Below are 24,341 nucleotides of genomic sequence, written 5' to 3' on the forward strand. Positions count from 1 at the left end.
GTAGGACCATGGTGGCCAGCACACCCCCAGGACATTCAAAATCCTCAAAGGCTGTTGTACTCAGCCCGAATGGGAAGGGCGGGGTGAAGAGCCGGCAGACGGGATTGTTCCCTGCCTCCCCCACTTCCTCCACCGGTTGGGCACGATTACCAACAAATTCTGGGAAGTGGCACCCGAGATACGGGCACGATGCCAACGCCGCCGCGTACACAGAGCAGCCCAGCCGCGTGGCCAGCGCCATGACCGGACCATAAGCCTTCATTATACCCGTACAGCATCAGGAGGACCCTGAGCCCTCTCCCAACCGTCATAAACACCATCACAAACAGTACATAGGGCATGTAGGGAATTGCAGAAAACCACGAGAGCAACCAGAACAACATTATGATCAATCACTATTAACACAATAAACACGTATAACAAATTTGGCTCTGTCGTTATCCCCACCCTTTGTGCCCCATGTTGGGCACCAAAAAGGACTGTCGTGGTTTAGCCCAGTTGGCGGCTGAGCTACCACGCTGCTGCTCACTCACTCCTCTCCCCGGCGGGATGGGAGGAGAAAATCAGAACAAGAGGGGCAAGACCAGTAGGTTGGGATAAGGATAATTTAATAGAACAATATCAGGAAAAGGAAAGAACAGGGTAAACAACTATGAACGTACAAACGCGAAAAACAATATGAACCAACCGCACTCGAAATGTGACGCACCGCCCGCTCCCGATCACCGAAGTGAACTCCCTGCCCCGGCTGCTCCCCCAGTATATACTCTGAGCATGACGCCACATGGTATAGAACAGCCATTGGCCAGGCTGGGTCATCTGCCTGAACCGTGTCCCTTTCAGCTTCCCGTGAAAAAAGGTAACTCTTTCCCAGCCCAACCCAGGACAGTTGTCAATTAAAATAGATTTTGGTAGTGAGAAACAAAATACTAAAATGTCAACATCTCACCACCCCACCTCCTCCCTTACCCAGGCTCCTTCATTCCTGACTCCTTTACTTCCCTCCCATCCCAAGTGGTGCAGGACTGATGAGAAAGGAGTTGTGGTCAGTTTTTAACAGCTCCCTCTGCCATTCCTTCCTCCTTGCCATGGTTTAGGCCACTCCAGCAACTAAACGCCACAAATAGCCACTCACTCACCCTCCCCCACCCCCTGGGAATGAGGAAGGTAATTAAAGGAGAAAAGAGACCCGTGGGTTGAGATAAGAACAATTTAATACTACTACGAATAATATATGAATATATATATGTACAACGATAAATATATACAAATGAGTGATGTATGGTGTAATTGCTCACCACCCCTTGACCGAGGCCCAAAATTAACAGGCCTGAAACAGGTAAGTCCCGATAACGCAATCCCGGTCGAGCGAGAGGCCCAAAAATAAAGATAGAGACACATAGCACTCTGAGAGACTGAGAGTGAGAACCCTGGAAGAGCAAAGGCCCTTCTTTCCAGTTGACCCTCACTTTTATACTGGGCATGACACTGCATGGTATGGAATACTAATTGGCCAGCTTGACCCTCAATCCTAAGTCTAAGTACAAATGATAAGGAGAGTTGTGGACCCTCTGTTCTGGCTGTGCTCCCCCATATCCTGCTGTGCTCCTGCACACTGGCAAGAACACAGCAGCTGAAAAGTCCTTCAGACCTCAGTGCCAACTATAAACAACAGTGCGCTATCAGCATTCTTCTCAAAGCAAGTCTCAGACTGAAACCAAAACACAGATTTCTTCTGGCTGCTAAAAAGAGGAACTAACTCTGTCCCAGCTGAAACCAGGACACTTCTCACACAGCAGCCCTGCTCCAGTGCGAGTCCTCTCTGTGGGCTGCAGTCCTTCAGGATAAACCTGTCTGGTGTGGGTTCTCTATGGGCTGTAGTTCTTTCAGGAAACATCCAGCTGCTCTGGTGTGGGGTCCTTGACAGGCTGGAACGTGGATATCTGCTCTGGCTTGGTCCTCTCCCCTGAGAGGGCTGCAGGGATATCTCTGCTCCACTGTGGTCTCTTCTACAGGCTGCAGGGGGATCTCTGTCTGCTTCATCACCTGGAGCATCTCCTCCTTCTCCTTCTCTGATCTTGCTGCCCACACTGCTGCTTCTCACTCTGCCTCTGTGACATTTTCACCCTTTCTTAAGTTTTCCTAGAAGTGCTGCACCTGTGCGTGATGAGCTCAGCTCTGTCCTGTGGTGGGGCCAATGGAGCTGGCTGTGTCTGTCATGGGGCAGCTCTTGGCCTCTTCTCACAGCAGCCAGCACTGAGCCACCCACCACCACCACCACCTTGCTGTGCAATACAAGTAGCTAGAATAATGATGAAAGTACTTACTCGATTAAAATAGACAAGCCTTGATTTAGCCACAGAAGTAGCAGGTGAGTGTCAGGTTAAACGAAAAGTATCAGATTATTCATGTTTTAGTGATGACAGATGATGACAGAGTTACTGTCATGATATTGCAAAACGTAAAAGTGTAAATGACACAGCACTTCTTTGTACAATACAACTCAAATATCTCTTCCCCAAATGGCAATTTACTTTCTTCTCCTCACTCTGCTAGAATTTTGTCTCTAAGGAGCTGTAGTTTTTTGTGACACATACCAGTGGCCCAGAAGGACACCAGCACGCTCTGGTACATGAGCACCAGCAGCAGTGGTACATGACAATGTAGGTTTAGGGCTTTTTGAAAAAATTGGAGAATATTAGCAGGATGAGCATTAACGTTAGTTACGCATAAAGTTAACTCACCATGGGTACAGGCAGAAAGTGAAACATTTTTAATGTTCTCCTATTGGCTTTTCTATGCAAAGCCTTAAAATTTTGGAGGACACAGCTATGGCTGGAACAACAAATGAACCTTATTCCAGATGAAGATGTTTATGTGGCCAGTTTCCAGCAAGAATTCCAAGAGGAAAAACGTTATTTATTTCTGAAAAGTGGCTAGTCATGTAGGAGGGATTACGGGACTGCTGTGGCTAATGGCAGCAAAGCATCAGTCTGTTGTGTTGGTAGGGAACCTGTTGAACACCAAGATATGCAAAACAAGATCTGGGAAAGGCAGCCCTTCAAAAGTCCCTTTTTAACTAGCTGAAACATCTTCAATAAAGCTGTTTGCCAGTACTCTTTGAGTAAAAATCTAGGAATTTTATACTTACTGTTTATCTTCCATGCCTTTTTTCTGCATGAAAATTGTGTTCGTTTTTAAGATCCATTAATTCTAGATGGTCAGGCAGACTGACAAGTTGGGTAAAGTTTGGAGCTGTACTCTTTCCTTCTTTCTACCAATACTCTATGTGTGTACTAATACTGTGTGTATACACCAATATAGAACTGACACTTTTGGAGAAATTACCTAAATTAAGCAATAAACTGCATGTTATTTCAGGTCTTTGTAGAAGATCTGCCAGAAGATTTTGCAGATGCTGTAAATGAATATAACACCAAAGTAGAGGAAAATTTTGCTCATTTTCTTCTGACTGTGAAGATCTGCCAAGCTGGCAGATATGGAACAAGAATACAGACTTGCACAGTCAAAGATAGGTATGAAATGAAAAATCAATGCCTACTTATAATTAGTAAAATTGATTGTATTAGGAAATTCAGGTTAATTCTTATTTTTTAAAGAAACATATGGTGACTTCAGACATGCTAATAAAGCGATACAATTTCTATTTCACCATTGTTTTACAAGCATTAGAGATTATATTGTATATCACATAAGTTTTGTACAGGAAAAGGATCATTGTATGATGATATTCTTTTATCATTTTGAAAAAAATCAAAGGGACTTTTTTATAAAATGAAAAAGCATATTAAGTGTAATTATTGAATAAAAGCTTTTAATCTAATCATCAATGCATTTGCAGATCCTCAAATGCCTGTGATACTTGAATTGCTTTCAGAGTCTTACAAAGGTTAGATTTTCAACATCTGATCTGCCTTAAGGTTAAAGTGACAACTAAAGAAGAAAGTTGCACCATTTTTTAAATGAACTAAGTTACTTATGGCAATAAATGATGTCCAATAACCAAAGCGATATGAAAGGCATGACTATAAAATTACTAAGCAATATGAGTTGCCATTGGGTGAAAAATATTTAACTACTACATAATCTCATGTTACTTCCTGGAAGAGAGAGATAAAAACAATGTAATAGACTACTATCTCATTGCCTAGCTCCTCTAAAAATAACATGCCCTCAAAAATACTATTTTTGCAGTAAGGAAGCACTTCAATTATAGCAGATAACTATTTATTCATCCTTTTTCCCTACACTGGTACAGTGATTTTTTTTTTTAGTTTCTGCTGTGTACAAATAATAATAATCATCATCATCATCATCATCATCATCATCATCATCATCCCAAATGACCTTACAAGCTACCCTGTCTTACCTACTTTGAGTTTCAAGTATGGTGATAGCTGGATCATAGAAAGTTTTGTATAAAGTTGTCCTGGTTTTAGCTGGGACAGAGTTAGCAATTCTTTTTAGCAGCTAGAAGAGCTCCGTGTTTTGGTTTTACTCAGAGGCTCGCTCTGAGAAGAACGTTGATAGCAAGCTGATGTTTATAGTTGGCACTGAGGTCTGAAGGACTTTTCAGCTTGCCGTGTTCTTGCCAGTGTGCAGGAGCAAAACAGGATAAGGGGGGAGCATGGCTGGGACAAGGGGTCCACGACTCTCCTTATGATTTGTACTTGGACTTAAGATTGAGGGCCAAACTGGCCAATTAGTATTCCATATCATGCAGCGTCATGCCCAGTATAAAAGTGAGGGTCAGCCGGGAAGAAGGGCTTTTGCGCTTTGGCTCTTTCGCCGCTTCTGCTCTTTTGCGCTTGCTGCGCTTTTGCTCTATTGCCTTTTTTTTCTCTCTCTTCCAGTACTCCCACTCTTGGAGTACTCTCTCTCTCTCTGCCCCTCTCTATTTTGGGGCCTCGCGTTCGTCTGGGATTGCAGCTTCGGGATGAGACAGGCTGTGGATAAGAGGGGGTGGTGACCATCTACACTGTGTATTACTTACCTGTATTAAATTGTTCTTATCTCAACCCACGGGTTTCCTGTTTCTCTTTTAATTCTCTCCCTCATTCTTGGGGGTGGGGGAGGGTGAGTGACCAGCTGTGTGTGGGGTTCGGTTGCTGGAGCGGCCTAACCCACGACAAAAGTGAAAGTCGATTCGACACAAAGGCGAGGCGCTGGGGAAGACAGACAAATGGATAAGGTGAACGCAAAACAAGACTGAACACTATGTATGGCTTGAGATGGTAAAGAGCAGTTTTTCATTTCCAGTACAGAGCACTGGAAAGTGCGACATAATGGTGTAACACTAGCAACACTATAGTGAAATCCTATTTTTTCCTATTCAATTTAAGATTGCTTGATATGTTACCTGAAAAATGTAGGAAATGAAGAGCTGTAAATCACAGAAAGATGAAACCCAAAATTAGAAGAGCAAAGCATGGGTTGCCTTGCCTTTTCAGGATATATATTCCTCTCTATATATTAGTGTTAGTAACATTACTTTCACCCAGGATGTGAGCTATGGAAATGGAATTTCCTATTCTACTTGAATGGCAGTTTCTTGATTAAATGGAAGGTGTAATACGGTTGCCTTCTCCTCATTTTGCTGAAGCTGTTTCACTTTGAAAGAAATGTTTTCCGTTAGATTTACAGAAAAAGAAATGCAAGATCAAACCATGTTGTGTAATTCAAAAGGGGGCAGAGACTTTGTACTTACCATAACTTGGGGTGAGGCTGCAAAAAAAAAAAAAAAAAAAAAGTCAAACTGCTCAGATTTTTTTATGAAAGCCGTAACTACAGCATACTTAGCAAAACGCAAAGCAGAAAAGGTTGCAGCGTAAGGATTCAAAGTATTGTTGATAATTTGGAAAGGAATAATAAGTTTCCGTTTAGAAAAGGAAAATCAAAAGTACAACTATATTTAGAAATAACTAGAGAGGTCTTCTACAGACAGTGATCAAAGTTACAGGCAGGCCATAAGCCAACTGAAATGCTGTTATAAGAACAGGAATTCATACTGGGTTGCATAAAGCAGAGCACTTGTACCTGACAACCTTCACATACTTAAGGCCCAACAGGGCCTCAGAACATTCACTCTTTAGAGCTCCGCGCTTCAAGAAAAATGTCAGCTGGGAGTTCAGAGGATAGCAATAAAAATTATTACGTATCTAGCTATTAAGACCTCTGAAGACAGGTTGAAAAAAACCTGTTTTTCTTCAGTGTAGGACAGAATAAAAGATGGAGGTAAAATAAGTCTTCTAATAGTAACATTCCCTTTGGTTTTGGCACAACTTCATGCTGTTAGCAATTTTGGTTGTGAGGTGGGGATTGAGATGTTATTATTCTCACCACTAGAAAGCTTTCTTACATACTATAATCAGTTGTGTAGAGGTTCTTATGAACAAAAGAAACAAACATCTGTCAAGAAGGATTTAAGCCAAGATTAACTCTATTTCCTGTCATTATCTACTAAAAATAAAATGTCTTGCTTTTAAAACAGATTGCTGAAAGGGAGCTTGTGTCTGCATAGCTTATGTTGTATATGAAACTTCTTGTCTAGATTTTACATCTAAGAATTGGCATGGCTCTGAACTAGCATCCTACTTGATGGACAACACCAAAAGCGTCTCTGCCATCTCACCTTTTGCATGGTTATCTGGAGTGGTTGATAATGATCTATTTCATGGGGACATCATTAATAAAGTTAGTTATTTTTTCAAGGAGGGGGACATTTTGTTACAGTTCAATAAAAATATTTTTTATTACGATCTTCTTGCCTCATATGATGGCATTATGCTCAAGTATCACTCTTTAGGAGAAACAATTTGAAAGGTCTCAAAAAAAAGTGCAAGGAATATAGAAAAGATGGAAGAAGGAAAGAAATCTGTAAATAATTATCTTCTTTGCAAGGCCTCTGTTCTTTTCAATGCTGAGACAAGTAAATTACTCTAAAATTTCAGATTAAACCATATCCTCAGTTTGTTTCTCCATATCAGGAGTTTATTTTTTTTTTAAATCAATCACACAGTAGTCTTAGGGACTCTAGCAAAATGATGCATTATTGCATCGATGACTTGCTTCTCAACTAGAATTTCAGTGATTATGTTAGATAGCATATGAATTAACTTAATTGTAATATACATCAACATGTTTACTGTCAGCTTGAATTCTCCTGCGGTCTCCTACATAGGCTTTGTAGCATTAGGGAATTATCACGTGATGCATAATTCTGTAATAGAAAAAATTAAATTCCTACAACTGGGGATTTGAAATTCACCTTCATCTTTAAAATGTTCCATGCTTAAGGTTGAATTAATACATCGAAAGCATCAGTGAGAGAGTCTGAATATGTGATCTATGCATGCGGAAAAATCCTCATCGAAAACTCAGTGGCCTAGTCAAACTTTGAAGTGCTCAGAACGTCTCAGAGTTGCACTGGCAGTGTAAGTCACGTTACTAACGAACTCTCTCCTGTGCCTACAGCCTACATCTGCTCGTGCAGATTTTTTGACTGGTCCAGGATTAGAATCATGCAACTTTCCAGCTGTGGGTCTAAAGGTGTAGGTTCGACAAAATAGGCGTATAAACAAAACCACAGTAGCTATTCAACAGATAATCTTTTTTTTTTTTTTTTAAGGCTGTCATATGTTCCCTCGGAATTAATGTCACAACCTGCCCCCTGCTTTATCTGAACACGTATGATAATCAAGGAAGGAGGAGGCCACTCAATGCACTTTCATAAGCATGGTTCCTTGATTGCATTGACAAGTGATAACTGGTATGTACTACCATTTTTAATACAGTTAAACAGCAGCATTGTTTACAATATGGTACAAAAGTACCTCTTTTTTGTTTTTAAAGCCTTCTCCCTCCCAGAACTTAGGGACAGAATAGCTGTTAAATATGATTAGATTAGCTGAATGTTTTAGTGAGAATAAAACATATACTATGCTAAAATCCAATGGCCATGGTTGTTTAGCATTAGCTGGGTATTCAAATCAGATCCATAAACAGGAAATCTTGACTTCAGTGATACAGGTTATTTTGCCAGGCTCTTCGGATTTTTTTTTTTATTTAATCAAGGTTTTTTCACAATGAAAAAGATTAGGAAAGTCCTTGAAATGAGAAACCCTAATGCAGTAGTCTAGAAGATAGTAACGTAGTAGTAGCAAGATGTCCAAAGCTTGCTCAGATGATAAAGACAGAAACAGACTAAAAGAGGAATTAATGATCAGTGTTAAAAGTTACAGGCATCCAAAGGACAAACTTTTCTGGTACAGGAAGACTGTCATCACAGAAACCTGACGTTCACAGCAGCAAAGCAAAATTTGCCAGTAATTCAGTATTTGTAGCAATTCAATACTTCCCCTTTTCCAAATCTTTTCTAAGCATTTAGCAACTTGTCCTGATAATTCAATCATTCTATCTTCTCTCTTTAAAGGAAAAAACCCAACCACCAAAAACGCTGTGCTCTGTGCTCAAGCTGGTCAATACTGCCCTATCTCGGCATATTTTCACATGGTACATGCAGTCTTCCTCTCTTCTCTCCTCATGGATCATTTATGCTCATGAGAAATCATATAGATTTTCCAAAACTGGAGTTTCAGTATTTTCTTTTACCCTCTCCTCTTTATCTTTTAACACTGATCATGAATTCCTCCTTTACTGTGTTTCTGTCCTGGAGGAGTGAGTGAGCGGCTGCACAGTAGCTTAGCTGCCAGCTAGGCTAAACCATGACAGCTCTGGAGTCTCCAGCACAAGAAGGACATGGAGCTGCTGGAGCGGGTCCAGAGGGCCACAAAGATGATCCAAGGGATGGAACACCTCTGCTATGAAGACAAGCTGAGAGAGTTGGGGCTGTTCAGCCTGGGGAAGAGAAGGCTCCGGGGTGATCTTATAGCAGCCTTCCAGTACTTAAAGGGGGCCTTCAGGAAAGCTGGAGAGGGACTTTTTACAAGGGCGTGTAGTGATAGGACAAGGGGCAATGGCTTTAAACTGAAAGAGGGCAGATTTAGATTAGATATAAGGAAGAAAATTTTCACTCTGAGGGTGATCAGGCACTGGAACAGGTTGCCCAGAGAAATTGTAGATGCCCCATCCCTGGAAGTGTTCAAGGCCAGGCTGGATGAGCCTTTGAGCAACCTGGTGTAGTGGAGGGTGTCCCTGCCCACGGCAGGGGTGTTGGAACTAGGTGATCTTTGAGGTCCCTTCCAACCCAAACCATTCTATGATTCTATGAACTCCCAACCTCAGCTCAAAAAAGCTCAACCACAAATTCCCTCTGCCAATTACTTTATTGAGTATCTTTAATTTACCTTCAATCTCATAGCTAATAATTTTATTTATGACTAAGAAAATACCACCTCACTCTGCTCTCTGAGGGTGCTGATGGCAGTATATAGTATTATCTGCTTTTTTGTAAGCTCCTCCAAGAAGATTCTAGTAAGAACAATTAGAATGCACATTCTACGCACTGCTGTAGTTACAATAGCACAGTTTAGCACTAATGCCACACTATCAAGAGACAAGGAAATATACTGATTATAGAATCACATTCTTTGATTCTATCAAGTTGAGCTAGTGAACGATGTATCTGCCCATGGCAGGGGGCTTGGACTAGATGATCTTTAAAGGTTATTTCCAGTCCAAACCATTCCATAATTCTATTATATTCAACACAATAGTGATTGTATTTTTTTTAATGTCGTATTCTTAATTACTAGGAACTGAATTTATTAAGTTGCTATTCAGTAATCAGTGGTTCTTTTTGTAAAATACAGGGTCTTCATCATCTGCAGAAAGCTTATACTATCTCCTGCTCAATTACTCAATTACTATCTCCTATCTCAAGCCAGCAAAAGCATAGCATTCCAGTTTATCTTGTGACAGGTTAGTTTTTCAAACAGTTATTATTTTAAGCTTATAGTTATTCTACAGTAAGCCTAATAAACTAGTATGTCAGTGTTTGAGGCCATGATATATGTTCTCTGCATCCGTACCCAACATATATGGCAGGGTTTGTTAAAGGCCAAACAGTATGTTATAGTGCATATCCATTTGAATTCTTTTCTTTCTTTAGGTTAAATGAAGGCACTCAAGGATTTTTAACTCTTCATTAAGTCTATCAGGTATAATAAACTTGTGCATTTTAATATACTATATATTTCATCTTCAAAGCAACTCAAAATGAAACAATGCTTTTTTTTAAAAAAAAAAACCACAACACAACAACAAAAAAAAAAACCTCCAGAACATCACTGAGTGAACTGTGTGATGATGCAAATGATAATGTTCTACTGGCATTTCAACAACTGGATGAAATCTATGAAGATAAACTGAAGTGTGCTACCTGAAGAAAAAAGAAAAAAACAACAAACATAAAAACCCCACCAAACAATGCAGCAGTACACAATACTCTTAACCACACAGACCAACTGCTTTTAAGTTAGGAAGTGACTACATCTGAGTGATCAAATATATTTCATAATAAAACTTTAGCAATATCCGACATTAGCAATACAAAGTTTACTTTAGAAAATTAACTTTTACATATTGACAATTTCAGCAGCTCCAATGTCAACTAAATAACTGTTTCTAATAGATTACAAAACTATCAATTGCACATTTTGGTTTCAGGCAGTGATACAGACAGCTCTCCAATATACTCAATGAATGACCCAGTTCTGACAGCTGGTGAGATTAGCATCTCAGGAGGACTGCGCTGGAAACTTTCAGCCCATTTGTGAAAGAGGTTCAGCAATTATTTTGGCAATTACAATCAAATATATTATTCTAATTATTTTCCAAGGTTTCTTTTAAGTTATGATGTAGTACCTTCATGAACCATGATAAAAGATTTTAAACTGGTCTGCAGTTTTAGTTTACAAAATATTAAGTATAAAGAGTGTTTTATATCAGTATAATGAAGTTTGATTAATGAAATGTTCCAACCATATGTAGAATTGCTTCATTTTTCACCTCTTGTATCCTTAAGATTCAGAAAGATGCAGGAGACCTCTAGCATAATTGTCAAAAAATCCCTTGCAATGCAAATTATTGAGTGTAATAAAGTATGTTTCCTAACTATTTTCTTGGGTTTTGCTGGGAAAAGCAGTTTTCAACAGTATTTTCATACTATTCCTCACAATTGTTCAGTTTACCACTACATTTTAGCCTACTTGTAGTCTGAAAAAAAATAATATATACACACATTGTAATGTTTAGATAACCTAGGAAAATTAGGCTTCGACAATAGTCCTCATTGCCACACACAACTTTATAATGATGACCGAGATAGTGATGTAAGTTACTCTGTATTGATAATAAGTAAAACATGCATTAAGGACAATTCAGAACCCCATTTCTTTGAATTAGCTCTAGTGTTCATGAAACCATCACTGATGAAGTCTTTGACTTGAAGTCTCTTTAGGCAGCTAGGCAGCATTAAACTGCATGCAACACGTTGCCAGGAGATATTGCGGGGGGGGGGGGTGGCGCGGGAGGAACCTGTATGTAGTCACGTGACTGGAAATGGAACACTGCGGTAGAACAGACTGCTCTGCTTGGCAAAGAAAATTTACTCAAATTATTCTTCACTGTCTGGCAAGTCACATCATATGTAGATAAATCTTGCACAACTGTTACTCAACTAGGGTAGAAATGACCTTATTTAGATGTCTCCAAATTCATGCTTCCAAGTATAAATGGAGTAATCTTTTTAGCTAAGACACAATCAATCGACCAAGGAATAAAGTCAAAAATTGGTCCTATTGTGTTCTCAGTTATTTGACCAGCAAGCATGAAATTCTGGGTGCAATCCAAGGTTATTAGGTCTATCACAGGATACTAATCTCATATGCTGAATACTGTCATGTCTCAAAGCATAGTAACAGCGTTCAACATTTCACTTTTAATAATGTTAATAAAAAGCATTTCACTCCTGTTATGGCTTTTAGTAAGGAGTCAATAGTGAAAAATGACTAAGCGATTAAGTCAAAATGACAAAGTAGTCAACTTGTGAAAATATCAGAAAATCTGTAGTTCTACTGATGTAGTATGTGAGTCGACTGCAATTTTATTGTGACCTATTGTAAATAAAACATCCTGCTTATAATTTATCTCCCCTGTAAAACCTTAGTACTGAGCTATAATGCACTTAAACAACTTCCCATGCTTGAAAAGCTGTCCTAAAGTGTATTGAACCCACACCCCAACAATTTCTGCTTTCACAAAACAGTGTATTGTAGTCTCTTTATTTGCTTTATGATTCCTTAAGTGTCTTTTCACTAAAGGACAAAGTATCTGCTTTAAACTATATCAAACTCTCATGAAACATTATAATATAAATGAACACAAGATACATTGAAAATAAGCAATTTTAACAAACTCAGTGGGGTTTCTGAGTAACCCCAACTCATTCAGATTTTTTTTTTGTCACTATGGCACAAAACAAACATTTTCTACAATCTTCTGGCAACAAGTTTTATAGGTGCCTTATCTGTCTCTCTAAAATGGTTCCCTTTCTCTTGCTTTCATTATAGTGAGATCAACCTCCATCCATGAAGTGCTCTGCCATTATCACCACGCTCAGCCTTTGTCTTTCAGTAATTTAACTTAATATTTTAACACTTCTATCACTTCTTCTCATGCAGAAGAACATGACAAGAATGTCTAGAAATAAAAGCAGAACAATTCTTAGGAGAAAACAAATACAGTAAGACTTGAGATGAACATAAAGAAGTATAAAACTAACAATAAGGAGAATTTTCACCACCTTCCTTACTATAAAGCAGACGCAAAGGGAAGACCAGTAAGTTTTATAAATTCTAGAAACTATATTTCAGTACATTTAATAGAGGAAAGCACTGCCACAGAAAAACCAAGGCCAAGAATTTAACACAAGTCAAATTAAAGTTAGGTCAATGTTTCCTAAACCAAGAATAGTATTTCGAAGTATTCTGTCACAGTAAGTATATTGATAAGCCTTCCAGAGATCTAAATTTAAGTAATATTTCTCTCATGAAGCTAGAAAGATAATTTGGATTTTTTATTTTTTAAAAGATGACTACCTAGTTGCCAGTGAAAAATTCTGAAAGGATATCCAACATTCTGCGTTCTGGTCTAATACTTGCCAGTCGACATATCTACTTACTGCTGGATTATTCATTTACTTAAAATCCAGCACCAGCTCTTGCTGAAGAGTGAAAAATAAATGAAATAGAGCTTTAATCTGAACTAGTGCTACTGTCTGTGTATTCTAATAGCTGAAGCACAATTCTCTCGTGGATGCAACAAAATGGTTAATAAGTTAGAAAAGATGGTATTTTTATCCTCACTTTGTATGGTATTTCAGACTAACAACTCAATGAACTCTGGATCATTAACACTTACACTGAAAAGTGCTGTTTTCCTTTTTTCCTGTCATTACACGAATTTTAAAAGGAGATTTTTGTTTCTTAAGAGCTAGATTCTCCTAATGCTTTCATCATAACAGCAATTTAATATCTGTCCACTGATTCCCAAACCGCTGCCAAAGGGAACTGAAAATTAGCCTTTATGAACATTGGTGTGGTGTTTCAATTTCAAAAGCATAAGAGAAATTATTGAAGTTACATTAGAAGTTGCACCTTCAGTATACATTAAATACATCATAGAAAAAGAAAAGAGGCAAAGAGAGATAACGCAGAGCAATTTGAGTAGTGTCCTTCAACATCCTTTATCTTCTCCATGGCTCTCCTCCCTGCCTGCCTATAAGGTGAACGCTGTTCTCCCTACTCTTACTGATTCAACCCTAGTGCAAGGGGTGCTGTACCGAAACAGCAAAACACTGCTTCCTGTTGCTGAGGCTTCACGGACCCTGCTTTCTGCAGCACCTCAGTCCCCCACCACTCTCACATACGCCAGCGGCACTTCTCGGAAGATCTGCATTCTTAAAGATACAGCATACATGGTCATACTTGAGTCTTTAACAAGACATGACATTTTTGGTTGCTTCTTCAGTTTGGGTTTGTACTGTAAGAATCACTTTAGTACATTGTTTTTGCTGATAAGCAGTTATGTTTCTAACACAGAGATACCTCAGTTGGCACGAATCGGGGAGAACAGCAGCTGTAAAATCACAGGCATCCTCACTTTTAATGTGTTTAAGTACCATTTATTTAATTCCTTCTTATCTAAAGTACAGTTATCTTCCATTTCACTCTCTCTTCACGTCTCTGATTTTCTTCTAGTAGACATTTTGTCTTCAGCAACAGAGAAATATTCTGATGCACTGCTGGTACCAGTAGAGACGAATGTTTGACTTACCTCTTCAGTGCCAGAATCGCTATCACTTGGCATTCCTCCTGCCTCATTTGCCGTAAGCATAGAACCTCCTAAAAATGGATCATTGCATGTGCCAGGAACAGAACAAGCTGCATTCTGAAACAGTACAGACTCAGGTCCATCTTCCCTCCCAGGACAGGAACAGTTGTTTTCAGCAACAGTTTCACTTTCTTCATCTTTTACCTTTGTTTCTTGTTTTGTTGCTGTAATAGTAAGTGGAGCAGAACATGCATTCTCGTATTTAACGGGAAGAGCAACTGAACACGAAGGCTGACTACATGAAGAATTACTAGCAGCAAGCACTTCTGCACTTTCAGTTTTCTTAGATGAGTTCACGGGAAACAATGAGTCTTCACATTTTGGATGACTATGTCTAGAAGCAGGCTCTGCACACTCTGAAGATACAGGCTTCTCTAGATTTAGAGGTGTTTTGTCAGGAGATTTCATCTTCTCTTTTTCCATTTTCTCTATTCCATTTCCAGACAGAAACACAGAGGAAGTCAGCGAATCAGAGGTATCTCTGACATTACTTCCAAATGAATATATTGGTAGAGGCAACTGAAAAGAGTTCCTTTTGAAGGAAAATACACAATTACTGAGGAGAATGGGGGACTCTGAAACATCATTCACCCCAGCTGCAGTGTTGGTTTCTGAAGTACTGCAAGCTACAGTTGTGATGGATTCTGAGCCATTGGCTTTTTGTTCCCATGAGACAGATTGTTTCTGTGTACCATGTTCTGCAGTTTCCCTTGCAGAATGGGTGTTTTCTCTCATGTGAGACGATGTATTTTTGTCAGATGGCTTCTCAAATTGACTAAAAAGTGAAGATACTGGTGAAAACTTAAACAAATTGCCCACTTCTGATCCTGCGAAACAATCTCTTTCTGAATTATCAACGGGCATTGAAAAATCTGGCTTCTCACTTTCTGCTGAGTCTAAATTAGGACTGGTTGAAGCATCAGAAACTGTGGTTTGGGTTACAGGACCATGTTTTCTAAATTTGCTTTCATCCTGGTTATCGGTTTTATCCGTACGATCACATTTTCCTAGATAAAACTGAGGGAAAACATATTTCCTGTCTTTCTTTTTAAAGGAAGATGGACCTGCATCTTTAGTAAGCCTGGGTAATGAGTTGTTACATGCATTGAAAGCAAAAGGTGAAGCAGAAAGTCTCTCTGCAGAAACATCTAGAAAATCTGAATTTGAAAGAGCTGCTGATGCTGCTGGTTTTAAGCCCCATGAAGTGCTAGAATTTGTGTCCATTTCCTTGGAAACAGTAGCTTCTGATGCCTGCATTGGCAATTTTTCTTTAATTACCAAGTCTTCAGAGTTTTCTGGTAAGGCTGGAGTGGTTACTTGCTGGGAACTTCTCGCATGAAATAATTTTAAGTCACCGTTTGTTTCAGAAAAGTTCATACTTGTGAATGGGATGCTGCGATTACTGGTTCCAGAAAAGCTTCTCTCAAAGCCATCTGCTCTTTGCAGGCTTCTCATTTTAACTTTATTTGTGTTATTTGCTTTGGTAGGTGAAGATACAGAAGGAGTTCCTGAGGATCTTGCCTTCAAAGCCTCAGCGGTTACAAATTTATACTTTCTATTGGCAGCTAAAGCTTGTGTCTTGAACTCACCGGTGAACTTCTGACATTCCACATAGTATTTGTAACGTAACTCCTACAATTATAGCAAAGAGTCCCGTTAAGTAAAATGGCATTTGTGGATTCAGATCTTATAAAATTCACATAAAATTCTAAGACTGAAGAAAAGTTTTCATATATTCTATAGGATTTATGATGTATTTTTCCATTGCTGCTAGAAGGCAACAGAACACAAGTTATTACGGAAAAAAGTTCTTTAAAAACAATTGAACAAGACACACATGGAACCATGATGACAAAGTAGCAATAGGAGACTATAGAAAATAGGAGCAATAGTTTCACAATGGGAGACTATAGAAAACTGTATTTAAAGTCACTGCCAATGAAAATGGAAAATTGCTAAAAATACTAGCTTGGACATTAAGTGACAAATTCTCAAATTGTCATGAAAAACAACCATCTGAAACCAATTTAGGTGGCAGGCTGGTGTTTGTTTTTTTTTTTTTACTACATAAGTTGTATTCTCAATGGGAATCAAAACCAGATGTTGTCCAAAATAACACAGCAAAAGAAAAATAATTTTATATTTAAGAGATCTAAGCAACTTTTTAATTTAATCATCTGCCATTGGTATTCTCAGAACATACATAATGTGATTCACAGCCAGCCATGCTTCACTGACTGTAACTAGAATCATTCTGTACAGAACAATACTCACTCAGCCACCCCCATGGAACTGCTAGTAAGTGAAAAAAATTTAGTTAATTAACTAGTTCATTGGAAACCAAAAAAAAAAAAGATTAGATTCAGTTTCATGTCAAATTATCAGGAACGTAGGTAGTCTTAGAAGAGTGAATTCTATTATCTTCAGAAAATAGAACACAGGCAGATGACTTCCTCTTCAAATGGGCAACAGAGATGCTTATTTTGATTAGAAAGCTGCAGATGTGACTCAAAAAGCCACACTAAAATACAAAAATAAGTATTTGAAGTCAGTAGTAAGACTAAGTTCCAGCTTTCTGAATAAAAAAGAAGAGTAAAATCTGACAGCTTTAATAACCTAGTCAGATTTCCATTCTAGAATTGGAAGGGTAACTTTCTACTAAGAAAACCGAAAAAGATTTATAAAGCCTTATTTAGAAAGTTGTACCATAACAAACAGTAACTTAGCCGTACTTACAACAGATGTTCAACCATACCTCATGACTCATGTTTTGAAACGCTGGCATTCCTGATACTGACATTAAGCGAGTACAGATCCTGCTACCATCTGCTAATGCTTCCTCCTGTCCTGCTACAGGCTGAAAAATGTTTTGCAGGAGACATTATTGTTTATTTTGTCTTATTAAAATGAACTAAGTAGTACACTGCTGTAGCCCCGCAGTCAATAACTTACAAGAAATGTGTTAGGTATATTCTGCTGGTCTTGCCATTGCTTTATGTTATTTTTAAACAGAGTATTTTTTGTTGAGTTCTCATCTCCTCCAGAAGGTAGATCTATTAGAAAGAATACAAGAATACTGATGGAGAGCATATTAAGTATGGAAAACACTGAAAGGTTCCTGAGCATCTAAACATAGATTCCAATTAAGAACAAGCATATATTGCCTCAAGTGAGGCCTTAGTGCTTGTCAAAACTTATGCAATATAAAGCAAGACGCCTGCAGAAGAAGTTTTCTAAACACCTGGAGACGCCTGCCTTGATACAAAACCTAACATTTTCTCCTATGGGGTAAAAGCGTTTAATCAGAGCGTAATGTTCATATTACACTACAACAAATGCCCATCTAGTTCAGCAACACACTTCCAACAGTGATGATACTGGTTTTAGAGGAAAATTATAATGATACTTTCCCTAGTTCCCTAAAATTCAGAGTAGGGACTTTGTAGAGAAAGCACATTCATCAAATGCATTTAAAAGCCCTTGATGAATTGATAATTCATTAATTTCCTCGGTTGCTTTCTGAACACTCGCATGGTTTTGCCACACAGATTGTCTATTAGCAATTAGTTCCACAAGTTACAGGTTCCTAGAGTCACTTCCCGAATCTCGTCCTATATTAAGTCTCTCTTCCCTACCTTTAACAATGCCTACACTAACAGGCATTAACTTCAAAGCCAAGATTTCATTAACCACAGGTTTGATATCCATCTTCTTCTGAGTATAGTCAGGTGGTTTTTCATAGCTGGATGCTATATTCATCAGGTCAAGCTGAGTTTTCATTCTGGGAAAGAAAAAAAACCACAAAAAACAACAAACCACCAAACTTAAACACTTTTCTTAAGGATCACATGCCAAAAATTAAATTACACCTGCCTGATACAAAAAATCATTTTAAAACGAAATCACTAAGAGGGAGAAGAAATCAAAGTAAGCCTTCAATAAAACGTCAAGTTCCCTAGATTTTTTTTCTTAAAACTTACTACTTGACAATTCACTTGAATTAGGTTTCACACACAATGAAAATTGCATGAAGTAGTAGTCTGTAGTTCAGAAAAAAAGATTAACACCCCCTCCCTTTTCTTAGTGTACTGTACCTGAATCTAAATTATACTCTTTCTTCAGAAAGCATTGCTAATGTTAGTCTGAACCACAACATATTTTAAAGAACTCCATTTCCACTATTCTTTTTTAAACTCTGCTTAAAAGGTGATAATAAATGTAATTAAGAATCTTTAGAAAGAAACCATACAGGGTATGTGCACTGCAAACATAAAAATGAAGACACTTCAGAATTACCATACACACTCTTAGACCTAAAGATTTCTGTAAGAGCTCCAGGCATGCTTCAGTGTTCCTGAGTTTAAGATAGATACTTAAAAATATCCAATCACCACCTATTAATGAATTCCTATACTCAGTTTTGTCAAGGAGCCAATTCAAAAGATTGCTTATCAGATAGTACATCACTAAAATTCTTGACATTTCCTAAGATTTGGAATATAGAGCATCCACAAACCTGAAAGCGTTATAACGTCTTAATTACTTACTAATATTTTCATTTTAAGTTGCTACATCTGACCATACCCAAAAATCAGTATTTTCTTAGTTTTTAATCCTAAAATTACACTAGAGAACTAAGGAAGTGTAAAAAAAAATAGTATATATACCTTGTATTCAAGCCACAGGCCACCTATAAATAAAAAAAGAATTCGTAAGATAGGAATGAGTTTTCCTCCAACTCTCAAAAGATTATTGTTTTATCAAAATACTTCAGAGACTAAACTCCCCGTCTTTCTTTCACAGAACTATAGGAAATAAACTTGTTAACATTCCAAGAAAAAAAAAAAGAGCAGCCAAATCTAAAAAAAACAAACGTCTGGGACAATGACTTACCTTGTAATATTTTGTGTTAATGACAAAATTTCATTCAAATGAAAGACTATTTTCTATTTCTTAGTGACAGAAGCCTCTGCTACCTGCTCTCAAGATGCTATTACACCGAGATTAAAAAAAGCTGTCTTTCAGTTTTAAGTCAGCCAGGTAATGGCAGTACGAAGCATACTGAGCTGTAGTCAAGTGACTTCCCAAAGAACGGGTAACAAAAAGTAAAAAAACTGACTACAGACTAGCTGTTTCCCTATAAAAACCTGGTGATCTCATTGTACTGAATCTTAAAACAACAACAAGAAAAACCATCTCACTGAAATGAGTTGCGTGCTGCTACAGGCGACAGGCAGGAAGGTGCTAAGTTTAAAGCATACTTATCACTGGAATCAGAATATTTCTTCCAAAAGTGGGAGTCGCTTTTAGTTTGGGTGGAAGTAAAATTTTCCTTAACGAGTTGTTACCAGAAACTTAGTCAAACTTTAAGTACTTTCTTAGCCTCTCGTTAATCTCAAGGCAGAAGACAGTAATATGCTTTGGTTTCTTAAGAAAACATAAACCTCAAAGTTAAAGAAAACACAAAATTCAGTAGTTATTTAAGCATTTTGCCCCATATCTACTGTCTGCCTAAATTCCATACAACTGCAGCCACAGTGTTTGACATAAACAAGACGAAAAGATCTACACCAGCTTAGGTAACAGCAAAGACTAAGATGGTGTCTTGAGTTCCTCTAGCCTTTATCTCTAAACCAGAAACAGTGTTTTTTTGTCTGCAGTTCCTTTAAACACCATGAGGAAGGCTGTCAGGGTCTTGTATACAGAAGTGCGTATACTACACAGTACAGCGTACGTAGGAAGTACCTAAGCTATCGTACCTCGGCGCAAAGTTTACAGCAGGTTTTAGAATCAGCATCATCACCTTAGCGCAGGTATAATAAGTTATTGGTTCTGGCTCCAGTCTTTCCCCAAAAAGCATTTTTAATGCCTCACAAGTTTAAAAATGCAATGGAAGTTCTCAACACACAAGGCATTTCAAAATAAACATGAAAAAGCAAATGAACGCGAGTCAATTTTGAAGGCAGTACTATTAAGTAACTCCTCACCCAGCACCATGGCAGCTCCTTTCACAGCTGGTAGCATAATATAGCAAGTGTTACAGCAATAGCCAATATTAATTTCATCAGTTTTCAGTGAAGAAAAGTGTCTACTGAATTCACTATCACTGGTAAGCAGCAAAAAAAGTTTTTCAAACTTTTCTAAAATGGAAAGCACTGTTATAAAAGAAGTATGAAATGTTAAATAATTTTAGTCTGCATTTTTCATTTGTTGAATTTGTTTTTCCTGATTCAGTCATGATCGTGACCTAAAATATGACATTTGAGGTTCATTATACAATTGATACCAATAACAGAAAGGTTATCACCTCCAGGAAACGCTGAGGATCACACTCATGGACAAGGTTTTCACAATCCTTCAAAAAGTTCTCAATGGTCTTCTTATGAGTTTCCTTCATTTTCTTCCAAATCTGAAATTCTTTCTCTTTCTTACTTCTTTGATTCTCAACATCTTCTAGCAATTGCCGTTTCTTCATTTCCAGAGTTTTGAATATTTCTCCAAATTCCAGTGCAATTATCTCTGCATCGTTATTAAACACCATCTAGAAGCACAAGAGCATAAAAACAGATGAAAGTGCAGTAGCAACGTCTACGTGGAGTCACATCCCTAACTAAGCTCAGAGTACACCTATGCCACAAGAAGCACCAGGATGCTCCATGTTGTGGTTAACCTACCATGAAAACAAAGACACACACACACACAAAACCATCCAGCATCTGTAACTCACATCTGTATCATTTGGTTGACTTGAGATTTCATTCGTCAGCTTCTCGTTTATTACTCTCATTTTCTTTAGACTGCTGAAGAAGGTTAACTGCAAGACAATTGAAACACTTATCATGACTTTATCCACTCCATAAAATAAACACATTTCAGCCGTTACCCAGAATCATATCATGGGATGTACTGTACAACACATTAAACAAAGGTTGCGATTCAAAACATCAATGAACAACATTTAATGCTTTCCTGGACATAAATGCATTTCCAGTACATAGATTTTTGCTATTAAAAAAAAAAATTAATGTTTTTAGGCTCACCCACAATGCATATTGCTAGAATGGCTACAGCATTACTTTATAGGTAAAGCATTGTTTCTCTCAGTCTTCTTTTTAACCTCTCCCCTCACCCCCACATCTATCACAACATAAGTTTTAATGCTGTTATTCCGGTTTGACAAGCAACTGAATGATATTCACTTATTTTCAATGCATCACACTGATAAAAGAGAAAGCTGTCCATAACAAGAGTTATTTCTGTTTGGTTTTAAACTAAGATTATCACTGTTTTTTCCTCCTTTATCTTACTACATTATCACAAAGTTTTACACAGAAAATCTAGTGCCTCTGGTTTCCCAAGTGACACACAATTGGTGATGGGAGAGGCAGGAGGGAAATCAGTGCAAAAGCATCTTTTGACTTAAAGAATAGTCAGTGCGGTACTTAAACTTTTATACATATGCTCTTCATCACCGCCCTGCAGTTGTTTTAATTACTGCACAGCAGAACTGCTGTATGACATGCCATCCTGCACCCAATTTGCACAGGGCACGAAAAGCTTGTTCTACTCAAATGGTAGTTCTTTTGGCAAAAATCACAACTACTACCACTACGACTAGCCAACCAATCATTAGGCCAGGCAGTTGCTTTCTTCATGCAAACAGGAATGCATTTTGGTTTTACATTTATTAAATTATTACTTACCTAAACCATCTATTTCTAAATATGTAATTATCCATTACCTATGCTAGCTCAGAGAGCCTATAAAAAAAGTATCTGTGAGTGTTTTTTTTTTTTTTCCTGTTTTGTTAGTAGGACTAACATCTTCCTGAACTTGGAAAAACTGGATCCAGACACGCAATAAAATCTTAGCATCAGTGTGTTTTTTTTCCAGCCAAGACTGCAAGTCTCTGTATTCCAAAAAAAAAACAACCCACAACAAAAAAAACCCCACCACAAACCCAAAGCCAAAACCCCCAACTCTTCAGGTGCTTGCTTTAGTAAGTTGGGTTCAGATCTGTTCATACTGTAATATCGCCTGGTCCCCTGTACGAGGTGGATGACGTCTGACGGCAGCAAAGGAAGACACATCCCGGTAGTCCACAAACAAATCCCGACTCCTGGTTCAAAGCAGCACACTCCCTCGCTGCCTCTCGCCTGCCCACCACACAGCGTTTTTCCCTGCGTTTCTGAGTAAAAGCAACCCCGACCCGGTGGGATCTTCCGTGGGACAACCCGACCTCCCAGCCGGACCCCCGGTGCAGAGGGGAAGCGTCGCGCTTACTTTTTCCTCCTGGTACACAGTGTCTATGAGGTTGACGGAGTGGAAGATGCCTTGGTGCTCCTCAGAGACGCACTGCCCGCACCCCGCCTGGCGGCACATCCGGCAGTAGAGCTGCACCAGCCGGCTCGGATGTTTCTGGCAGGCCCCGCCGAGCGCCAGCGGGGAGAGCAGGCCAGGCCCCTGCCCCTGCTCTGCCTCCCCGGCCTTGGCAGCCCCCGCCGTTCCAGACCGGTAGAGCCTGACCACCTCCGCAAGGGTGGTGTTGACGGGCAGGGCGGCGGCGCCGCCGCGGGGCAGGGGGCAAAGCTTCCTGCACAGCGGGCACGACATCCGGCCGCCGGCCGCGCCGCCGCCAGCGTCCTGCCCCGGTCCCTCCCGGAAGAGCCGGGCCTGCCCCTGGCCTCGCTGCCCCTGCCGGCAGGCGGCCTCGGCAGAGGCCAGGCACTCGAGCACGCAGGCCCGGCAGAAGTTGTGCGAGCAGAGGGGCAGCGTCACCGGCTCCTCGAAGAGGGATAGGCACACGGCGCACGTCAGGCTGGCCTCCATCGCCGACGGGCAGGCGGGCGGCCCAGGCCGCCGCTCTCGCTGCTCCGGGCCCGCTCCGCGGGCCGGCCGGCTGGGTGCCCCGGCTCGGCCGCTACCCCGGGCCCGGCGCACAAGCGGACCGGCTGCGCGCTCCCGGCTCGTCCCGCGGCTCCGCTGCCTCCGGCTCGGCGGCAGAGAGCCCCGCCGCCGGGGAGCCGGGGGGCCGCGGTCCCGGCGAGGGCGCTGAAGACCCCGCGAGCTGCGAATTCGAACGGCCGCTTCCAACCGCCAACTTCCTAGGAAGTGGCACCCGGCAGTGAGGGGAGGGGCAAGGAGAGACGCGGTGGCGATTGGCGAAGGCGCCAGATTGACACCGCCGCTTTCCAATCAGAGCAGACGAGGGAGGGGGAGCGTGCGGCGGTGCCATGGGGGCGGTGGCCCGCGGGCGCGGGGCGGGGCAGGGGGTGCTGTGCCCGCCCCCGCTGCGCCCCGGGGCGCCCGTCGGGCCCTAGCGCCGCCGTTCCGCAACGGGCTCCTCGCGGAATTCCTGCTCCGCCCGTGGCGAGGGCCCCCGGGACCTCGTTCTGAGGGAAGCCCGGCGCGAGCGAGGCGTTTGCGGTTGAGGGAGGTGTCCTTATTCCTGTCTGCGAGTGTACAGGGTTAACGCGAAGTAACTCCACGGTGCTGAGGTACGGCTGTTACTCGCCGCCTCTAACTACAGTTGCGAAATCATAATGTAACTTAATTTTAGGGTTTTGTTAACGCCAAGGAGTTGGGATAGCGGTCGTCTCGGTATCATATTTGTTCTTAGTTTATTTTTCCTCCCAGAGCCGTTCCTTCCAAAGTTCCGGCTTAATAATTGCGTTGTCCCCTGAAATACTTCAAAATGTGTCAAACTCAAGAGGGACTCAACTGAAGTTTGAGGTTTATTGTAAATCGATAGATTAGTAGTGTAAAGTCAGTATTTGCAAAAAAGCAAGATATACTGAAAATAACATTATTTCCAGAGACTAAGGGAAGGGACAGGCACAAACAGCATAAAAGCAAGTATGTATGATTTTACAGTAGTGCTTTATTCAGTCACATTAAGATACACTTGCAGAAAGTACTTATTTAAAATAAAAATCAAATATCTGTGTGAAGCTGGAAACCTTGTAGCT

General features: G+C 40.1%; 1 protein-coding gene across 1 annotated transcript; it reads right to left on the bottom strand.

The window, feature by feature from the left end:
* Positions 1–11,602: 11,602 nt before the first annotated feature.
* LOC104379181 (uncharacterized) lies at positions 11,603–23,202 on the bottom strand. The gene is made up of 8 exons (XM_086611950.1): positions 22,657–23,202; positions 21,101–21,187; positions 20,681–20,914; positions 19,041–19,063; positions 18,009–18,154; positions 17,326–17,426; positions 17,129–17,230; positions 11,603–16,005 (listed from the first exon to the last, which is right to left on the bottom strand). The coding sequence occupies exons 1-8, from the start codon at positions 23,200–23,202 to the stop codon at positions 14,218–14,220; spliced, it is 3,027 nt and encodes a 1,008-aa protein (XP_086468076.1). The 3' UTR covers positions 11,603–14,217.
* Between the last annotated feature and the right edge of the window lie 1,139 nt (positions 23,203–24,341).

This window comes from Tauraco erythrolophus, chromosome 5, assembly GCF_009769465.1.
Source record: "Tauraco erythrolophus isolate bTauEry1 chromosome 5, bTauEry1.pri, whole genome shotgun sequence".
NCBI lineage: Eukaryota > Metazoa > Chordata > Aves > Musophagiformes > Musophagidae > Tauraco > Tauraco erythrolophus.

Excerpts from the sequence above, each read along its gene's own strand:
- LOC104379181 (XM_086611950.1), bottom strand. The coding sequence starts at position 23,202 with ATGGAGGCCAGCCTGACGTGCGCCGTGTGCCTATCCCTCTTCGAGGAG. Across the intron at positions 21,188-22,656 it reads CTGTGTACCAGGAGGAAAAA|TTAACCTTCTTCAGCAGTCT; the intron begins GTAAGCGCGACG and ends ATTGTCTTGCAG. Across the intron at positions 17,427-18,008 it reads TAGTGTAGGCATTGTTAAAG|ATCTACCTTCTGGAGGAGAT; the intron begins GTAGGGAAGAGA and ends TCTTTCTAATAG.